Here is an 18,116-nt window from a genome sequence, read left to right as displayed (position 1 = left end):
GCAGCGCTGTGCTTATAAAATAACACTGATACAGTTCCAGCAGCCTTTTGTTGGAACAAATAGCAAATGGAAGTATTAATGAATCACATAATTACTTTTTAGCCTTTGACAGTTCCCAAACAATCATATAGCCAGAAAATATATGCTGATCAACCTCTCTTCCTTGTGTGGGCAACTGCATACGCAAAGCAGATGTCCAAGTGAACCTGACACTATCCTATCAACTTTTTTTCCATCTGGGAAGTACTTTAAATAACATTCAAAGTAGGCTTCGCATCAGTTAATACTCTGTTTGATTACTGCATTCCTAAGATAATGGATTTCAAAATTGTATTTTCCAGTTGAAGATTAAAGAGCTACTTCTAGGCTTCCTACCTCCTTTAATAAAATAAGATTTAATCTAGTCTCAAAAGTTGAACATTAATATAGAGGAGATTTGCTGTCATCTTAGTAAGTGTTAGCAGCAATCATTTAGCATTCCCACTACTTTTCCACCCAAACTTCACCTACACATGTTGGGAAGCAAACTGGATTTCTCATACCCACACACCACCTTCATCTTACAGATACTCAGGGATACCTACCACTGCTGGACCCCAGCTTTTCTGTTTCACAGAATGAAAGCAAGCTTGTGCCTCAGGGCAGAAAGAGGGCAGCTTTTCACACCTGTGATGCACAGGTACCCCCCTGACTTTCTGAGCAGCCTGCTTCCCCTCCAGGGAGCCTGCTGCAGACATGGGAGAATCCTGCTGGCTCACTGCACAGCCAATGTGCAAACAGCATCTAGCCACATTTGATGCTGTGGTATATACTTGGCACTGGAAAAAAAACACATTCCTTCAGAGTGCAAGTCAAGAAGGGAATCTTGTCAGATCATGCACATCAGCAAGCAGTGGAAGTCCATTTAGCTAGCCCTGCATTTCTTGTACACACCTCATCACCTTCACACTGCAGGCACAGAGCCCCAGCACTTGCCTGACTACTGCTTAGAGCCCCAGAAACAGCGGTGGAGGGAAGAAGGAAGAGACAAGACACATCTCTCAGCGAGGTGCAGAGCTGGGCTCTTGATCTCACCTTGCAGAGCGAAGAACAGGTTATCTCCTGGCCCTGCTGCTGAAGAAAACAGAAGAAAAATCCCGCATGCTGATGGGAATCTGGAGCAAAACTATGCCCCATGGATTTTGTCTGAGATACAGCATTGCCTAAATCAGGCCTAATTGCCACACAATACGGGATGGAGAATCACTTAATTTCCACAGAATCTGTCCCAAAGGCTGAGCATTCTTAGCCACTTCATAATCTTGCGCACTGAGTCATATTGAGTCAGTAGCAGGACTCCGGCTTGGTTTGCCACTCTATGAATGTTCACTGCATTGGGAGGAAGGAAGAGTTGCAATCTGACCCTAAAAGCCAGGGTGTGCATTTCCTCCCCCTGCTTTCCCCTGGCTTTATACCAAAAGCAGAGCAGCAACCAGGTGACTTATCTGCTCTCAGCACCTCCTATTTTTCTGAGTTTCCTATGAAGGCACAGAGAAGCCATGGTGCTGAAGAACATTATCTCACTTTGCACCAGATTTTCCACCTCCCTCTGTGACTTACCATGCCCCCAAATCCTTGCCATTTGAGTAATGTGGAAAGCAGAAGACAACTCAAAATCTGCACTTTTGCCTAGAATATGTAGCAACTGTCTATTTAAGAAATTAAAATTCATGAGCTATGTTCCTCAACTACAATTTGTTCTGCCCCGAAGTATCACTACAGGGTCACTTAGAAGACAAGAAAAGCTGAGGTCAAGTCTCATAATAGAGAAATATAGCAGAGTACCATGTGGGGAGCAGAAGCAGACTGGGGGCTGACAGTACTTGCCTCTACAGAGTCGCCGGCCTGCAGGACAGGGATAGAGGAGCCCACGGACAGGAGAGCTTCAAGACATTAAATACCTGGTGGCTGAAAGCTGGTGCAGCTGCAGCAACCAAGGGTTTGTCTTCATCTGCTGAGCAGGGCTGTGGGCTCCTTCCCGGTGGAGGCGGACGTGGGTGGGTCACGTGCAGCTGTGTCCCTGGAGTCCAGCTTCCTGCAGTGTGCTCTGCAGAGGGCAGCAGCTCAGTCAGCACAGGAACTGAAGCCAGTGAAAAAGACCCGCCTGTCTCACAACGCGTCTTATTCTGCCTTTGCCTGTTGGTTTCTGGGTAGAACGAAGTCCTATAAATGAGTGTCTCGAACCTGGCACCACAAAACAGAGCTTCCAAATACCTGGAGGCTTAAAAAAAATGTACTACAATGTGTGTAACAAAGTTGGGAATTGAACTTACGGCACGAATTAAGGGTTTGACTGTGTGTAAAGATGTCCCATCAAAAGCCAACCTATGAATAAAATCAGCAACAGAGCAAGGCCTGAGCACCTACAGAATGGAAAATGCACTCAAATGAAGCAAACAGCTGAAACAAAAAGAACCATTAGAGTCAAATCCCCTTTCACCTCCTAGCAGTGTGTAAACACCCAAAGGCCAAACAGGCAGAACTGTTGGTTCTGTGGCAAGTTTTCTCTGACAAAAAACACGCATCTTAGTCCAGATCTTTGGCCAAGCTGCACACTGCTACATGTTCTGCAGTTCTTCTACTTGGCTGAGGTGTGGGACAAATGCGAGACTAATTCTTCAGTCAGGACTCATCTACTGTGGCACATAAAATGAATTAAGAACACACTCACTAGGTCAGCGGGTCCTGTGAACTGCAAGTGTTACAAGGGTTACTAACAAAATAAATTGCAGGGTATACTGAGTTTCACTTACAGCTTGTATACTGAAAGTAAAGATCCTAACCCAGGAGTGAATTCTGCTCAATGAAACTCAAAGTTTAAGTAAATGCAAATAGCCTACACTGAAAATGTGAAAAATAAACAACATATCATTTAATTTAATTTGAGCGCCCAAGCAAGTCATTCGCAAGTCTGTTTAATGTTCAGGAAGAAAAAGCCTTAGTTCAGTCTCTACAAATGGTTTTAGTTACTTCTGTGACTTTCCATCTCTTGAGGATAATCTACTCCTAATAAGGACAATTGCTTAGATTTATTACCCCACTGTGGTCTTGTTAAACATCTAACAAAAGTCCTATTTAAATGAAAAGGACAATAGAATCTTTAAAGTCAGTGCAGAGTTTAATTAAAACCTGAAACAGAATCCATGCCTTTATGCATTAAAAAAAAAAGCAAAAAACAGATTTCAAAGCTGTTAAACTACATGTAATTGGCATAAACTCTCCATTGAGCCAAAGTTAAAAAAAACCACCAGGCTATCATATGGAAATTGGAGTCTATTAATAAATAGCAAACCTGATACATGTGCGTAGCACCATATTTTGCATGCATTTTTTAATTTGCCTAATTTGCTAGGCGTATCTTAGAGCAAACATGAGACATGCTAGCTGTTAAGTTGAACAAATCCAAAAGGGACAAAAAAAAGACTGATTGAAATCAATGCATTAACATGCACCAGCATTTAAAAACATTTCATAACGTTCCCAAAGAGAGCATGTAAACTGCAGCAGTCTCAGTGCAAAACTACTGTAGTCCGTGCTCCCATGTAGTCATTACTCATACATGGGAGTATACAGTTCCTACAGTCATTTTTCATGCATGGATAGCTGAAAACCAAAAATCACTGACATAACTGCGCAAGGGGGACCTCCCTTTTGAAAGTTAACATCTTATGAATTCTGAAAGGGAATGTGAAGATAGACACCAGTCCACATGCTGACCCAGCTCTCCTGTAGGGAAGGGTCTGTGTGCAGCCCCCCCCCCACAACCGCAGGGGCACCCAAGCCTTCCCCAGGCTGAGTCACCACGGGCCACCCGCCCCCAGCTGCAGAGCCAAACCCAGCAAGGTCAGGACAGGACAGAGCAGAGCAAAGCAGTCTCACCACTGCTCCCTTCCCCCCACCGGCATCCAACTGGGGCTGCACACGTAGAGATAGGAGGTCAGCCCAAGAGCTTCTTTGGGCATGCAGTTTCCTTTTCAGGAGATAGTAAATTCTGAGACCCCCCCAAAAAAGTCACATAACCTATTACTGCATTAAAGAAAAGGCACTTTTCCTTTTTGCCTTTTCCACACGATAAAGGACGATCAGCTGGCTGGGTGCAGGCAGGCACACAGATGGGCTCTGCGCAGGGAGGAAACACACACAAAGACGGCTCTGTGCAGCAGCACCGACTAGTGCAGCAGCTGGGAAGAAGGTGACAAAATGGTGGCCCTCGCCTCCTGGCTGGCTCGGCTTGCACCCGATCGGTAAGAATGACAAAGCGAAAAAGTCATCAGGGAACTCCAGCTCCGACGTGGGTCGCACAACTCCCTCATCTGGAAAAACTCGAGAGGATGGTGTGTTAAACCTTCCCTCTGCAGCACATCTGTCCCTTACTTAATAATTTTGTTGAAACACATTTCAAGCCCACAGTAAGTGGCCATTTTGTTACTTAGGCTTGCCCCCCCATTTAAAATTACAGCTCTCGCCAGTGCTACGGCAAAGTTGGTGCCTTGGCTTTTAAATTACATTTTCATACCAGTGTTCAGTATTGGCAGACACCTCTTTTACATCCACAAAAACCTGTCTAAGGCCGGCTGCGCGCCCAGCCAGCGGGTCCCTCAGAGGCCTGGGTAGGCGGCGGCTCGGGGTCGCTGCGGCCTAGCCGCCGTGGCACCCCTTCCCCCGCGCGCTCTGCCCCTCATCATGAGGTGCCTCGAGAGGGCTTTGGACACACACAGTGCAATACGCCATGGTTCGGTTTTTGCAGTACCTCACTCACCTTGCACTCGGTGCTACTTAACACCAAGCTGGAGCGCACGGCAAGACGCGAGCGCCATCGCCTAATTTAACCCCAGGGCGGGACTGACAGGCCGCCCCCGCCGGGCCGAGGCCCCGCTGGCAGGCGGCGGGCAAGATGGCTGCCGCCGCGCCCCGCCCGCCGCGCGCCAGGCAGGGCCCGCCCGTCTCCATGGCGACGGCCGCGCGAAGGGGGGGCAGCGAAGGGGGCGCCGCGCCAACGCCCCGCCGCAGCCGAGCGGGCAGCGCCCGGCCCGGCCGCCGCCGGACCCTGAGCGGGGGAGGCCGCGCCCGCCCCCCCGCTCCGGGCGGCGACTACCGAACCCCGAGACGTGGCCCAGCGGCCGCCGAGGGCCCGGCAGCGCCTGGGGACACCGGCGCGCGGGCTGGCTCCGCGCCGCGGCTCTGCGGGGCGGTCGGTCGGTCCCCGAGGTGCCCCGGGGCGGCGGCTGCCAGCGCCACGGCGAGGGGGAAGCGGCCCGTGCGGGGCCGTGCGGGAGACGCGCTGAAGCACCGAGTGTGCGGTGCATCCTGGGGACTGTGTTCCTCGGTGACCTTTTTTTAAAGAAATATGTTGTGAAATCTCTTGCCAGAGTCAGCGGGAAGGCACAGCTGTTCCCAGATGCCAGCCAGCGCTCGTATTATATCGGATATATATCACCCATTCTGCTTGTTCCCCATTCCCCCATGTATTTACGTAGTAACTGGCAATGCGAGCACAGCGCTGCTCTTGTCCCAGCTCTTGCACCAGAGCTACAAAACCCCACGCAGCTCCCAGGCGGTGTGGAGAGCTGTGGAGCTGGGATGGAATCCTGGAGCATCCCAAGCACTCTCAACCTCCTCTAAAGCTAACAAGCAGAGCTAGGCCTTGGTGAATTAAGCTACAGACAAAAAATACAACTGAAAATACGCCAATAGCCACCAATAGCATCTGTTTTCTTCATGTTATGTAGTTCACTTGTCGTATATGTGAAACAAAGGCTATTAACCAATTTAAGGATGAGTGAAATACAACCATGGAAGATGGCATTTTAGTCTGCTTTGCACACATGCACTTTTTTCTAGCAATAACAGCATTACCAAGTGATAGGAGACAAGCTTCTCAAAGGTGGCAGGGGGCTGAGGGGGGGCGGGGGGCTGGAGATTACGCATTTGTTTTAACTGATTTCGCACCACAAGCCTACAGAAATCCGGCTGGCACAGGGCAGGAGCGGAGCTCAGCAGCACCAACAAGCTTTTCTGCCAGAACATGCTTAACACAGAATTACTCTGTGAGTACTTTCACTACTGGTGAGGTTCCCGTGTCTTCACAACCACGTTCCAGCCATACTAATGTCCAAAAACATCTGGCCAGTCAGCACGACCTTGTCTTGCAGTAGAAAATGTGGCATCTGCATAAAGTTTGTCCATAGGAGAGACAGGGCGAAATACAGGCAATGAAGGTGAGCAATGTCCCTAACTCAACATGCCTACATTGCTCCAGAAGTCTCAGCACTTCATATAGACAACAGATGGCTCCTAAAGGTGGGCCACTGAAGAAGGCAATACTTTGTCCAGTATTTTTTCCTCCTGTGTTTTTTTAGTTACAAGATGAACTGAATTAAAAATCTTAGGCCAGATGCCCCATTAAAAGTTATGCGAGGGACTTGTTCATAAAAACACATCTATGAGAGGCTTTCTTGTATTCTTACCCTGCTGGAGGAATGGCTTGTTGTCCTTGTCCCAGGGCAAGCCGCTCTGAGGAGGCTGACGCTGGACATGTGGCTGCTGTGTGTGCCTTCCCTGATCCAGAGCCTGGGGACTCTCCTCCCAAGCCTGCATCACAGTGTTTCCATGTCTAACACCAGCTCTGCCTATGGCTGCAGTCACAGGTTTTTCAGTGAACACTTACACAGCTACAGCACCTGACACTGTGACAGCCTAGCGCTTCCCAAAGGTATGAAGGGTATGAAGGAATACAGATAAATACTTACTTACTTCTGTGCATCATACCACCCCAGGAAAGGAAACAATTTCTCACAGGGCTTCAAGTAAGCAAAAGGTGTGGCCTGCAATGGACAGGTAAATGTTTCCATGCCACCACCTGAAACCTTGCAATTGGATGACACATTTTACTATCAGTCTCACAGTGACAAACAGCCCAAAGAACATAAGAGCTACTTTGGAAAGCCTTAATGCCTATTAAATCCAGTCAGTAGCAGAAGTCAGAGTTACTTGTAAACTCTTCTGGTCCTCAGATCTGCTCTTCCAGAAGAAAAGCACTTTAAGAACACGACAGACACTTCTGTGCACACTCCAGCGGAGCTCGGTAGAGCTCGTGCACCTGAGCGAGCAGGAGTTCATACAGGTGAGTGGACAGGGTTGTCCCACATCGGTTACAACTTACCCACTTGCAGTACCAGCACCTAATTATCTCTGTAAAGCTAAAATCAACCAACCAAATAAAACCAGAAAAAGACCAGGCTTAAGAATAATTAGCTCTTTTTGATCCTGTCCGCAGGGACCCTGAATTAGCAGCTGTTTTTAGGTAGAAGCTTTTCCTTCTGAGAAGCACACCTGCAGAATCCAGATTTCTAAAAGGTGTTATTAGAATAGCAGGACGTAATTATTCTTTACTCATAAGAAGTCTGATCTGTTGGAGAGCTAGATTAAATAAAAAAGCTTGAAAATTATTCTTCTCATTGTGTCACTGCAGAGTGTATCTTTTTTTCCAGTCTTACTTCCAATCTGAAAATTTCCAAATGGTTCACAGAGCACCACAGGCACCACTCAGCCTGCTCTAGGGAACTCTCATTTCTCCTGTCACTTCTAAAGCTTGTCTCTATCCTGCAAGCAAAATCCCAGCTCCTCAATGTTGCTTACAAGATCTTGGCTCGCTGTATTTCCTTTCTCTACCCAACGTGAGGGTGCCGATGTCCCCACGCCTGAGCACTGCTCAGTGCCTCTCAGAGGAGGAGACAGCTGCCTCTTCCCCCAGTCACCCAGAATGCAGGAGGAAAACAGGTGCCCTCCCCACAGCCTTCTTCATGCCCTGCAAAAGTCCCAGCAACAGAATATGACAGGCAGTACTTCTGCAGTGAACTAAATGTTCAGCACAGACAGAAGCAGGGAAAATCCAAGACAGTGGTTACCATGAGGAACAGCTGAAGAGGGACTTGGGTTCTTGTTCATTTACACAGACTAGAAAAAGTCACGTTTTCTTGAGCATAGTCGATTTTAAAAAGCAGGAGGTATTTTCTTTGCTCAAAATTCAAAGGGATGTGCACCTACACTAAACGTAAACACACTTTTAGCATTTTATTAGGCAAGCTTCTACTGTCTAGTAGACTACTATGACTAGTCCATCTTACTGTCACCTTTCCCCTGTTACTCACTAGTGCTGCATGCGCATATACATGCAGGCACACCCATCTATTAAAACAAAATGCAGCAAAGCCTCTACCCAACTTTGGATCTGCTTAAACTGACAGTGAAGCCACACGGTACGCTCGGAAGTCCGTGTAAATACTCTCAAGAAAATACAATTAAATTAAATAGCCAACTAGAAAAAACATTACAGCAGGTCCTGTAAGAGTGCTCAGACAGGAACTTAAACGAATACCTCATTTCTTGTCAGGTTACCATTGGTTTTGCGCTACATTTAAATACTGAAGAGTGCTAGAAGGAAAAATGTTTATGTTGTTACTCTTCTAGTGTTTTCAGTCACCCTCCAGCAAAACTTCTGCAGAGCTAGGCTCTGGTGATAGAATGCATAAAAATGACGGCCAGATGGTGGCACAGTAAACGCCCTTCTTTTGAAGGGCTGTGCTTGTCTATTAGAAATACTTCTTGTTCCGTATGCATATCACAGAGGATTAGACACATACACTCCTCACACAGAACCACCACCTCCCAAAACACATGTCAGCAGAGTATTTACTACCAAATCCAGAAGGAGTTTGTGATTCTAACATTGTCCCCATTAATGAGAAAAATGTCACTATACAAAAGCTCTTTTTTCCCCCCTCCTTCTTATCAAATCCTTCAAACAGCTGATAACTAGCTTTTATAGATTGGAGAGTCAGATAGAATTCTGAATCTATTATTTTACTAAAACCCCAGGGGTCAACTTATCACCTGAAAACCATTTTACATGGACAATTTGACTTTCATGTGGAGTGTCAGAACATACCCTAGATGGAAATCTAAAATAAATTATATGGAATACTGCCTTCTTTGTGCTGAAATTTATCGGTCCCACACTACAATAATTTTGAAAATTGTATCCCTTAAGCTGCAGAGCTGGGGTATTATTAACTGCTTGAACTGAAAAAGCAGTTCTGATTGGCTGCTATGAAGTCTATGGACAGAGACTAATTTCTATTGAACCACATGCTTATCCGAAGCCATTTTCCACCATTGCAAGCTGCCAACTTTATTTTCTTCCAGAACACACTGCCCATTTTATTACTATCATCCTCAGTATGCACTGTCACTTTGGTAAATCTGTTCCAGAAGCTAAGAATGCGTCTAAGCTTCTGCTAATATGGTTGCCTGAGACAATCGCACCCGAGAGGAAGAGCGGGAGGGAGATCCACTTGTACCTCTTATCTTCCTAATACCGGCTCTTTTCCTCGCTGAGCAAGCCTCCAGTCTCTGCAATGCACATCTGTGGTGTATCACAAGATAAGCACATCTGTTTCTTGGCCCACACTTACTTAATGACTTCTACCGCCATACTTTTGAATTAAAATTATTCGATAATATGTTCAGTGCTCCTTTTACATCTATTGAATGCTTTGGTGAATGCTTCCTTTAAATCTATCTATTTTAAATCTATGTATTTTCAGAAACCACCCAACTGACCTCAGAGCTTAAAATCTTTATAATTCATGAGATACTGAAAATATTAATGATCCAGCTGCTGGGTGACTATCCTTTGAGTAGAAATTCCCAGCTGGCAGAAAAAAACTCCTCTAGGCATAACATGTATGACACAAGAATGGAGCCCTGAGATAAAAGAAGTTTATTTCCTGCACCCAGTAATCTAACAAGTCTGGACAAGTTAAAACATTACACCACAACCAAAAAAAAAAAAAAAAAAAGTAATTCAGAACCCTAGTAATAAACTCTAATACCTCATTTTCATTCAGTTAAACTAATAGCCTTTATAAACTAAAAGAAATTGCTAAAAAGTTTTGACCTGCACGTCTAAGTTTCTAGACAGCACTACTTTCACTTTTTCTTTACTAAACAGTATCAAGCCACTCCAAGAGGCATTCAGACTCGTGACAATTCACTGCGGCCAATCAATCTCTCCGAGTGGACAACCTACGGCTTCTGGCAACGGCATTCAGGTCAGTAAGGCCTTTGCCAAGCAAGGATTTGAAAACCAAGGCTTGGCAGGTCTTTTCCGAACCCCTTACTGCCTGGCTTTCCAACATCTTTTATGTTGGGCTATATCTAGGCAGCAGCAGAAGCCTGTCAGTAAACACTCCATTGCAAACTCACTGTCACGGCCTTTCAGGGCGGGAAGTGGCTAGTCCACACTGGAACCCTGTGTTCGCTTTCTCTCATGCTAGCTGACTTCTCAGTGGTATTCCTCAGGGATCCAGGGTTGCTCTGCCGGCTTGCCTGCGAGTGGTAGGGGTCTGTTCTGCAGAGCCTGGCTTTGCTGATGCCTAACCTCTGGATCAGTATTGGTGCCGAAGCCATGCCGAGTAGCCTAACATCCAAATTCTGCAATTAGATTACTATATTGAGGACAGTTCATTATCAAAATCATCTAGAGTTATACTTTTACTGAAATAAATATATTTCAGAGAATTTGTGCAGTGAGCTGGAACATCTGGGATAAAATGGCATATATAGCTTTAGCTTTGAAATGCTTGCTTTTTTTGTTTTGGCTAAGCAGTGGTGGCCTATGTCAAGCAGAAATTTTAGAAGCACAGACTTATCTTTAATAGAAGACACTACCTGAGGAAACTATTTGGGACAGAAAAAGTAATATTGTTGTGTCTGCTTTAACTATATCCTAACATTTATTAAAGTGACTAGAGCAAATTAGCAGGACTTCTTCTGTCTTACCCAAACAATAGGAATTCCCTTGCATTGCTAATTAACAGGACTGAAGATAAGGAAAAGTGCCAAGTTAAAAGTGCCAAGTTTGGCGTTGTCCACTTGTATCAATAAATATTCTGAGCACTTTTAAGTGTGTAAACTGTTGAGATAAATGTTTTGGAATCTATTTCTACAAATGACAGCTTAATTAGTTCAAAAGAAGAAATTCACAATTTCATAGTAGGCACAACTGATAGAGCCTGAATCTAGCTGAAAGTGGGATCAGGTATCAACATGCAGCAGCTTAAAAAAAAGTTACATAAGCTGACCTTAATATGTGTGACTATCAGGTTTTCGCTGTAGAAACATATATTTTTCAATATCTCTTTCTGAGCAGAAATCATGTCATTTATATGCAAATCAGACTATATTCTGCAGCTGTTTCTTTTGTGCTGAAGCCATGGGAATTATTTGCACTTAATAAAGCCTCATAAATAGGTTTTGCCTCTAAATGGGTGGGGGAGCAGCAAATATATCATAGCCATTTACAGTTACAAGCATCTTTTTGTTTTGAAAGTTATATGCATCCCTTAATAGGAAGTTTCACAGTTACAAAAGAAACATTGTTTTATTTATATAAACAAAATACCCTTACAGTCTTCAAAATAAAATGTTTTGCTTTTTTCCCTATGCTCACCTATCTAAAACATAGAAATTGCCATGTAGCATCTATCAAAAGGACAGTCTGTATTGTCACTACATGCCAGCTGTACATAGTATATGTTAAATACAGGAAGAAATTCCTTGTTATTGTATCTATGTACTTTCATTATATTTGAAAGAGCATACATCTTTATATAAAGTATGTCCACCCAGTATAACCTACTGCGTTTCTGCAAAATGTGTAACATTTTCACACACCAGCAATCAGATGTGCCCCTCAAGTCCTGGCACATGGAAACAATCCATTTAAAAACCACAGGAGGACAGACCCAGGAACACCTTTTGCATCCCACAAGACCAGAATGAAAATGTAGTGTTTTAGCATGGTAGACAGCATACTAAAGCTAACTGGGCAACAACTCTCCCTAACTGGTATAAACTGTCTGGATGGGGACCTCTTGTTAAGAACAGGACACGTAGTGCAGGACTGCAAGTTAACAGTAGCACAGCTTTTCCAGTCACTCCACCACCACAGGCAAAAGCAACAGTGGTCAGCACCATGTAACGATAAGGACAGAAGGGCCCCTACCACTTAGGAAGATGCACTCCTTACCCCAGCCCACTCCATCTGAAATACCAGTTGAGAGCACACAGAGACCAAGAGTTACTAACACTGGGAGAAAAGTGAGGGTTTGGACAGATACAGTTTTGTCTCATACATGTTTAAAGAACAAATAAAGAAACATGGTTCACCTGGGGTGGCTCTTACTTCAGCTGAACAGTGGCAGCCAAAAAACCACTGCCCTTTTTCCATCTGATTTTCTTCAGTCAAGCTGAACTTGATCACTGTAAACTATCAGCACACTGTATGTGGCTCAGTTTATTGTCATGTAAAGCTTCAGTAAACTCAATGCAGTGTTAGTCCTCTGCAGGAAGTAAATTTTACCTCACTATTACCTTCTTTTCTATTTCCTTATTAAGCAAGGGAGCTAGAAAACCCCCCGAGGCATTAATGGATCTCATTTCATGGATATCATTTAAAGATTCTGTCAGTAAAACACCTGACATGATACTGCTTTCTTGCATCTATATAGAAAGCAGAAGGAGTGACAAAGATGTAATGCAAGATACCCTTTTGTTTAGAAGAGATGCCACAGATTCTGTTGTGACAATGGCTTAGAGACCTATCATTTGTGGTCTACAAAATGACTGGGTTTAACTGTTTTGCAGGTACATTTTGGTTCCATACGGTGACTTCTGTTCACTCATTATTATACTGACTGCCTTTAAAAGCACTAACTTTTTTACCTCGCATAACTATTCTGTGAAGGCGTATCAAAGTAAAAATACACCCCAATAACAAGGGTCTGACTTGTTGCAACTGCCGTTATTATTTTAACAATTACTCATTAAAGTCTTCGAATACATGAAAAAAGTCTACATAATTAAAATTATGACAAATGTTGCATACAACTAAAATTATGTAATTTTAAATATTATGTAATTTTAAATTTTACAATAAATATACATTTACAGTATTCTATATGCTATAAATGTACCTTATACACAAACATGTCTGGCAACATGTTTAAACACTATACTTATTTTCCTGCTAACAATTTTTGAAGATCATGGTTTTTGAGTGTGTATTGCATTTTCTTCAGGCACAGATACGGTTGACCTCAGTTTATATTTTGAAACCAATATATGTGATAGGACAAGGAAGCATATAAGGAAGTTGAAGTTAAATTAAAAGCAGGTATGAGCATGTATTTTATTATGGAGAATCAGGCAAGTAAGATAGTAAAATCTGACTTCTTGTCACATTGAATTTTCTTTCACTACTCCATTATGGGAAACAGTATTTTTATAATGTAAATTTTATAGAATCATCCCCAGACTAAACTCTGTGGCATTCTGCTGTATCCCCAAAGAATTACTTACACAATCCCACTGATTCAAACTGAAGCCACTCATTTAATGTTACAACTCTATGCAGAATTAAAACCAAGGATCCTTTCAGACTTTTAACAATGTTTTTATGTATTTTAGTCTGTATTTTATCTATTGGTAGTAGCTTAGTGAAATTGTCTGTTGTTATCCTGTTGAATTTAATTAATCTGTTTTCTCTGGGCAGCACCTGAAAGGAAGCTGCATGCAGTAACATTAGGAGAGCACAGCCATCTTTTGCTGTGCAGAAATAAGACTGTTCAACTTAGGAAAGCTGGATCCTTACGTGGATAAAAGAACTCAGGTGTCTCATGTGCACAAGAAAGGCAATATTCAGCGAGCCTGGCTGTGAAGTTACAGTACACCAGCCTCTCCATAATAACTGCATGTGGTCACTTTAATCATAGGCAATTTGGTGAGTTCCATCAAAGAGCAATTCAGCCCCCTTACCTTCTGAATCATCTGACAGTGTCTGCCTATTTCTAGTGACTACACAGGGAGTCCAAGTAAACTAGGTTTAATCACTTAAGGTGATTCAGTTAAACGACTAAAATTACAGCTCTTCATAGCTATGTCTATACTTACCTCTTGGGGCATGACCAGGGATTTTGGTCCTCTGGTCATTCACATAAACCATCTCTGTAGAAACATCACCGTTCCTTCCTGGGAGCCATCTGATGTCCACAGAAATCAGAAGATGGTGATGGGCAGGATGTAAGTTCTACATTCTTAAATCTTACCATGACACGGAAGTGGGGTGTGACTAGGATGTACATGACTGGGGCTGCCAGGCTAAACATAGCGGTAGTATACTAATTCTAATTACCTCAATTTTGAAGCTTAACTCAAAAAGAAATAATTCAGATTTTACTAGGTTTTTCTAATTCTGCAGTCAATTTGCTCTTTCTGCCTGTATTCTTTTTGAAGTATAGTCACTGTGTATCTGCAATTAATTATTGCCATGGAGACCTACTATGGTTATCACTTTTGATCCTTCAATTACTATGATTTGAAAAATGGAACAATAACAAATGTCACCACACAAGAAGTCATTCCTTCTCCCAAGACAGAGAACGCTTCAGCATGTAAGTACTTCCGAACTGGTTTTCTGAAAGTGATTTAGACTTTAAAAAGTCATAGAGCTAATATGAATAATGAAGCAAAACAACAATGCCAAATTAAGCACTTATCTCTAGAAAAATGTTTTTGTACCAGAGGTTCAGTATTACTACAAAGGCATTGCAGTACTGAAGGATTTATATTCTGAAATCTGTGAAATGCTGTCAGCAGCAACAGCACAATTTTGTAATTTTCCAAGGATGATACAGGATGCCTACTTCTTGTGAAAAACACAGAAAACCATCTTATAAACCATCTGCAAAGTATTCTTAATAGTCTAGAAAGTACTGAAATGCATTTATTATCATGTGTTGTGACTACGGATCAAATTGGAAATTAAGCCTTTTAAAAATCAAAAGGAAAAAATCTGAATATGGTATCAGAAAATTAATCAGCCTGAATCTTGCAGAAACCAAGTAATAACTACTGAACTCCTTCACAGGGGAAAACTGAGAGAAAAATAAAATAAAATAGCTACCTGCAAGGACAATTATCTATAGCAATCTAAACATAAACCTACTCCTATAAACTAACCAAACCCAAGTGGTTATATTTAGACTATACAAAAAAATGAAACAAAAATGGCAATAATGTAAATTAATTTCTAGACATCATATAAACTACCAAAACATTTCAGAGAAAAATGGAAACACACCTTCAGTGGTGAAATAGGACCAAATTATATCCTCCAAAGATACTTAGTACAGAAAAATATATAGAAGCTTACCTTATTAATTTCTATGAAGACCTAAACACAGTCAACTTCCACTATGGTCACTACCTCACAGTTCAGAATCTTTAGAAGGAGCTTCATGCAGACTAGCAGGAAAAAGTGCAGCACCTGCCATTAAAGCATTCCCGGTTTGCAGGCAAGGCCTGAGCAACCAGCAGGTAAGCGAGGTTTTGGAAAGGTGTAGTTGTATAATCATGAGATTATACAAATTATATAAATTATATAATCACAAAAATATATTAATTGTCTCCTTCCTCCCCTGTTTTCCATATTTGAAGCTCAGCTTTGTGATGCTGCATAAAAGCTTTTGTCAAACTTGAAGAAACTGAGGAACAGCTCAAGTAGTTGTTGCAAGCTAAAACCCCAGGGCAAGGCAGGATAAAAAGGCAATTAAAGAATTCTATGTAAATACGAACTATAAATTTGAAAAAAAATTGTGTATTTCAAGCAGTAGGGAGAGAGTCAGGTGCTTAAACATCAGCATCAAGTACCAACTTGGGTGCCCTAGAGCACCTGGAACATCTCCATGTGAGAGACCAATGCTCTTCTGGCATGGTAGAGGGAGCCAAGGGAAAATTCTCTGGGGCACCTAAACTGACACTGACACTCTTGCGTCTCACCCTGACACAGAACTGGAAGGTGACTAGGATGTACATGACTAGAACTGCTTGGCTAAATAACAGTATAGTATTCTGAGTTACCTCAGTTTGGAAGTTTAAAAAAAAATTGAGACAAAAAGCTATCTGATATACTACTATCAGATGCAGTGAAATATTTGAGGTACAGCAAAATGAGCTATAAGTTTGGGCCTGCTAGAATTTGCACAGTCAAAAAAATATTGAGTGTTGAGTATTGAGGCTGCTTGTGCTAGGCCATTCTTTCATATGGAGAAAGAGTTAACCAGAAAGTCAAAAGTGTATGGAAACACTGGAGTCAAGTACATTGTTATTAGCTGAGAAAAATACAACCAGGTGGTGCAGCAAAACATGGTTGCATTTTGTTGCACCACAGTATTGCAAGAACAGACCACTAAGGTTCCATGTGTAATTTTAACACTTTAATTCCACACATTTTGAATAATTATCAGTAAAAACTAACATTCCCTTGGATTTTAGGCAACATTATGTATTTTTCTAAACACTGAACTTGCAAGGTCTACTGTTCAAACACTAGAGCTACAAGAAGATACCCAAATACAATGCTTGGTTGCCTAAATCTGTACTAGGATGCAAAAATGTCCATTTTATGACCTTGGGTGTCAAAGTGAACAGCCAAACACAAGTTTAGAATACTGTTTATAGACATTTTACACCTGGTTTATTGAGAGTCTGGAAACACATTTACTTGAAGGAAGTTGCCCTTTTTCATTAATGAGTTGAAAGCACGGTCAAAAGGAATATAGTCTAGGATAACTTACCATTCTATGACTTCTACTTGTAAATTTTATTATTTTACTGAATCAGTGCTATGAAAAAAACAGCATTAGAAAACTGAAAGACAAAACCAAAAAGCATTAAGAAATTCTGTGGAAAGAGTCTTTCATTCATTTAAAGAATACTTGTGGAACAGGGCATGTAATAAATAGCTTACTTTCCCTTATGTGATTTTTACTTTATTTATAAAAACACCTTAAATTTGAGATCTATTCTCCTTTGACACACTCCAATATTTTTCTTTGTAATCCTGAAAACAGCAAGGTCAACAACTAAATATTTAAGTACTTTTCAAAATAAGATAATAACAAAATTTATGACTATTTTATAGAATTCTAGATATGTTATCTACTCTATGCACAAGCCAGCTACAGGTAAATAAGTGTACAACAGAAATTAAATTCTCTTAACTGGATTTGAAGGCTTCACTCTTTAAAGATGACTGTAACTCTTTCCCCGCCCCCAGCACTTACAATGAATTTTGTTTATATGTTTTACAGAAGGTCATCAAATATTCCAAGAAAGGGCTCAACATCATTGATTTCATCATCAAGAAGATATCTACTGAAGATTAAACAAATTAAAAAATTAAATTAGGTATAATACATCAAAACCTATGAGATCAGGAACACTGTACAAAGTATAGCCAAGAGACACCATGACAAACAAAATAATTTTAAAGTGTTTTCCTTTCTAAGAAAAGTTAATTGATACTATTTTTGTGAAAATTGGTCTTCTAAAATTAATATTATAAATTAACACATCACTTAAAGATCTGTGTTCCATGAAGGACTAAGCACTAAAACACTGAGGCAACAGGAAAACATACATAACTTTTTATTACCTGGGATCCACTTCTTTTTCCTGTTGTTCTGTAAAAAAAAAAAAATCCTCTTTCCTAGTGGATTTAGAAGAATCTGAGATTAATTTTGAGACTGAAGAACACTGTACATTTTTCAGCTCTTGAGAAGGATTTGAATGCTTTTTTTCTTGAAAAGTGAACTGCAATGTAAATGTTAAAAAGCTTATATGATTAACTAACAAAAAGGAACTGTCAGATTGTTGTAGTATGCAATACAGATATTTATATTGATATTATGATATTTGACAAGGATTAATCACATAATAAATATAATTATATACTGGATGACTTGCAGAATCACAATCAGATTTAGTAAATAGTTTTGAAGTCATGCTATATAAAGTAAATTCAAGTCCTAGTTCTTCATATCATGAATATCACACTGAACACAGGACACATGTGTGTTTGGATGACACAGAAAGGTTCAGAAATGCAGTATGTCCAAACTGATTCATAAGTCAGATATAGTAAATATATTTACACATGCAATACTCTAACTATA

The 18,116-nt window shown here is 41.6% G+C and overlaps 2 protein-coding genes and 1 long non-coding RNA gene across 9 annotated transcripts in view; 1 reads left to right on the top strand and 2 right to left on the bottom strand.

Moving 5' to 3' along the window:
• The window catches only part of ZNF644 (zinc finger protein 644), an 81,314-nt gene extending 76,048 nt beyond the window's left edge, over positions 1 to 5,266 (bottom strand). For 4 of the 7 annotated variants that reach the window (XM_055725097.1, XM_055725099.1, XM_055725098.1 and 1 more), the window contains exons 1-2: positions 4,799 to 4,957; positions 1,941 to 2,086 (exon numbers count right to left, since the gene is read on the bottom strand). The gene's annotated coding sequence lies outside the window, so the exon portion shown is untranslated. Of the gene's footprint in view, positions 1 to 1,940; positions 2,087 to 4,798 lie in introns of all 7 variants that reach the window. The other 3 variants (XM_027814400.2, XM_027814401.2, XM_027814402.2) reach the window with 1 other exon arrangement.
• Positions 3,086 to 17,603, top strand: LOC129737217 (uncharacterized). The gene is made up of 3 exons (XR_008734784.1): positions 3,086 to 4,283; positions 10,052 to 10,151; positions 17,253 to 17,603. It is a non-coding gene; the product is annotated as an uncharacterized LOC129737217 (long non-coding RNA).
• Positions 17,116 to 18,116, bottom strand: part of HFM1 (helicase for meiosis 1) — a 38,188-nt gene continuing 37,187 nt past the window's right edge. Inside the window, exons 37-38 of the mRNA XM_027814464.2 lie at positions 17,597 to 17,754; positions 17,116 to 17,313 (exon numbers count right to left, since the gene is read on the bottom strand). Coding sequence (XP_027670265.1) covers positions 17,247 to 17,313; positions 17,597 to 17,754 — 225 coding nt within the window. The 3' untranslated portion in view covers positions 17,116 to 17,246. The remainder of the gene's footprint in view (positions 17,314 to 17,596; positions 17,755 to 18,116) is intronic.

This window comes from Falco cherrug, chromosome 12 (assembly GCF_023634085.1).
Source record: "Falco cherrug isolate bFalChe1 chromosome 12, bFalChe1.pri, whole genome shotgun sequence".
Lineage (NCBI taxonomy): Eukaryota > Metazoa > Chordata > Aves > Falconiformes > Falconidae > Falco > Falco cherrug.
The sequence above is the reverse complement of the archived record's forward strand: the minus strand, read 5'-3'. Positions and strand labels throughout refer to the sequence as shown.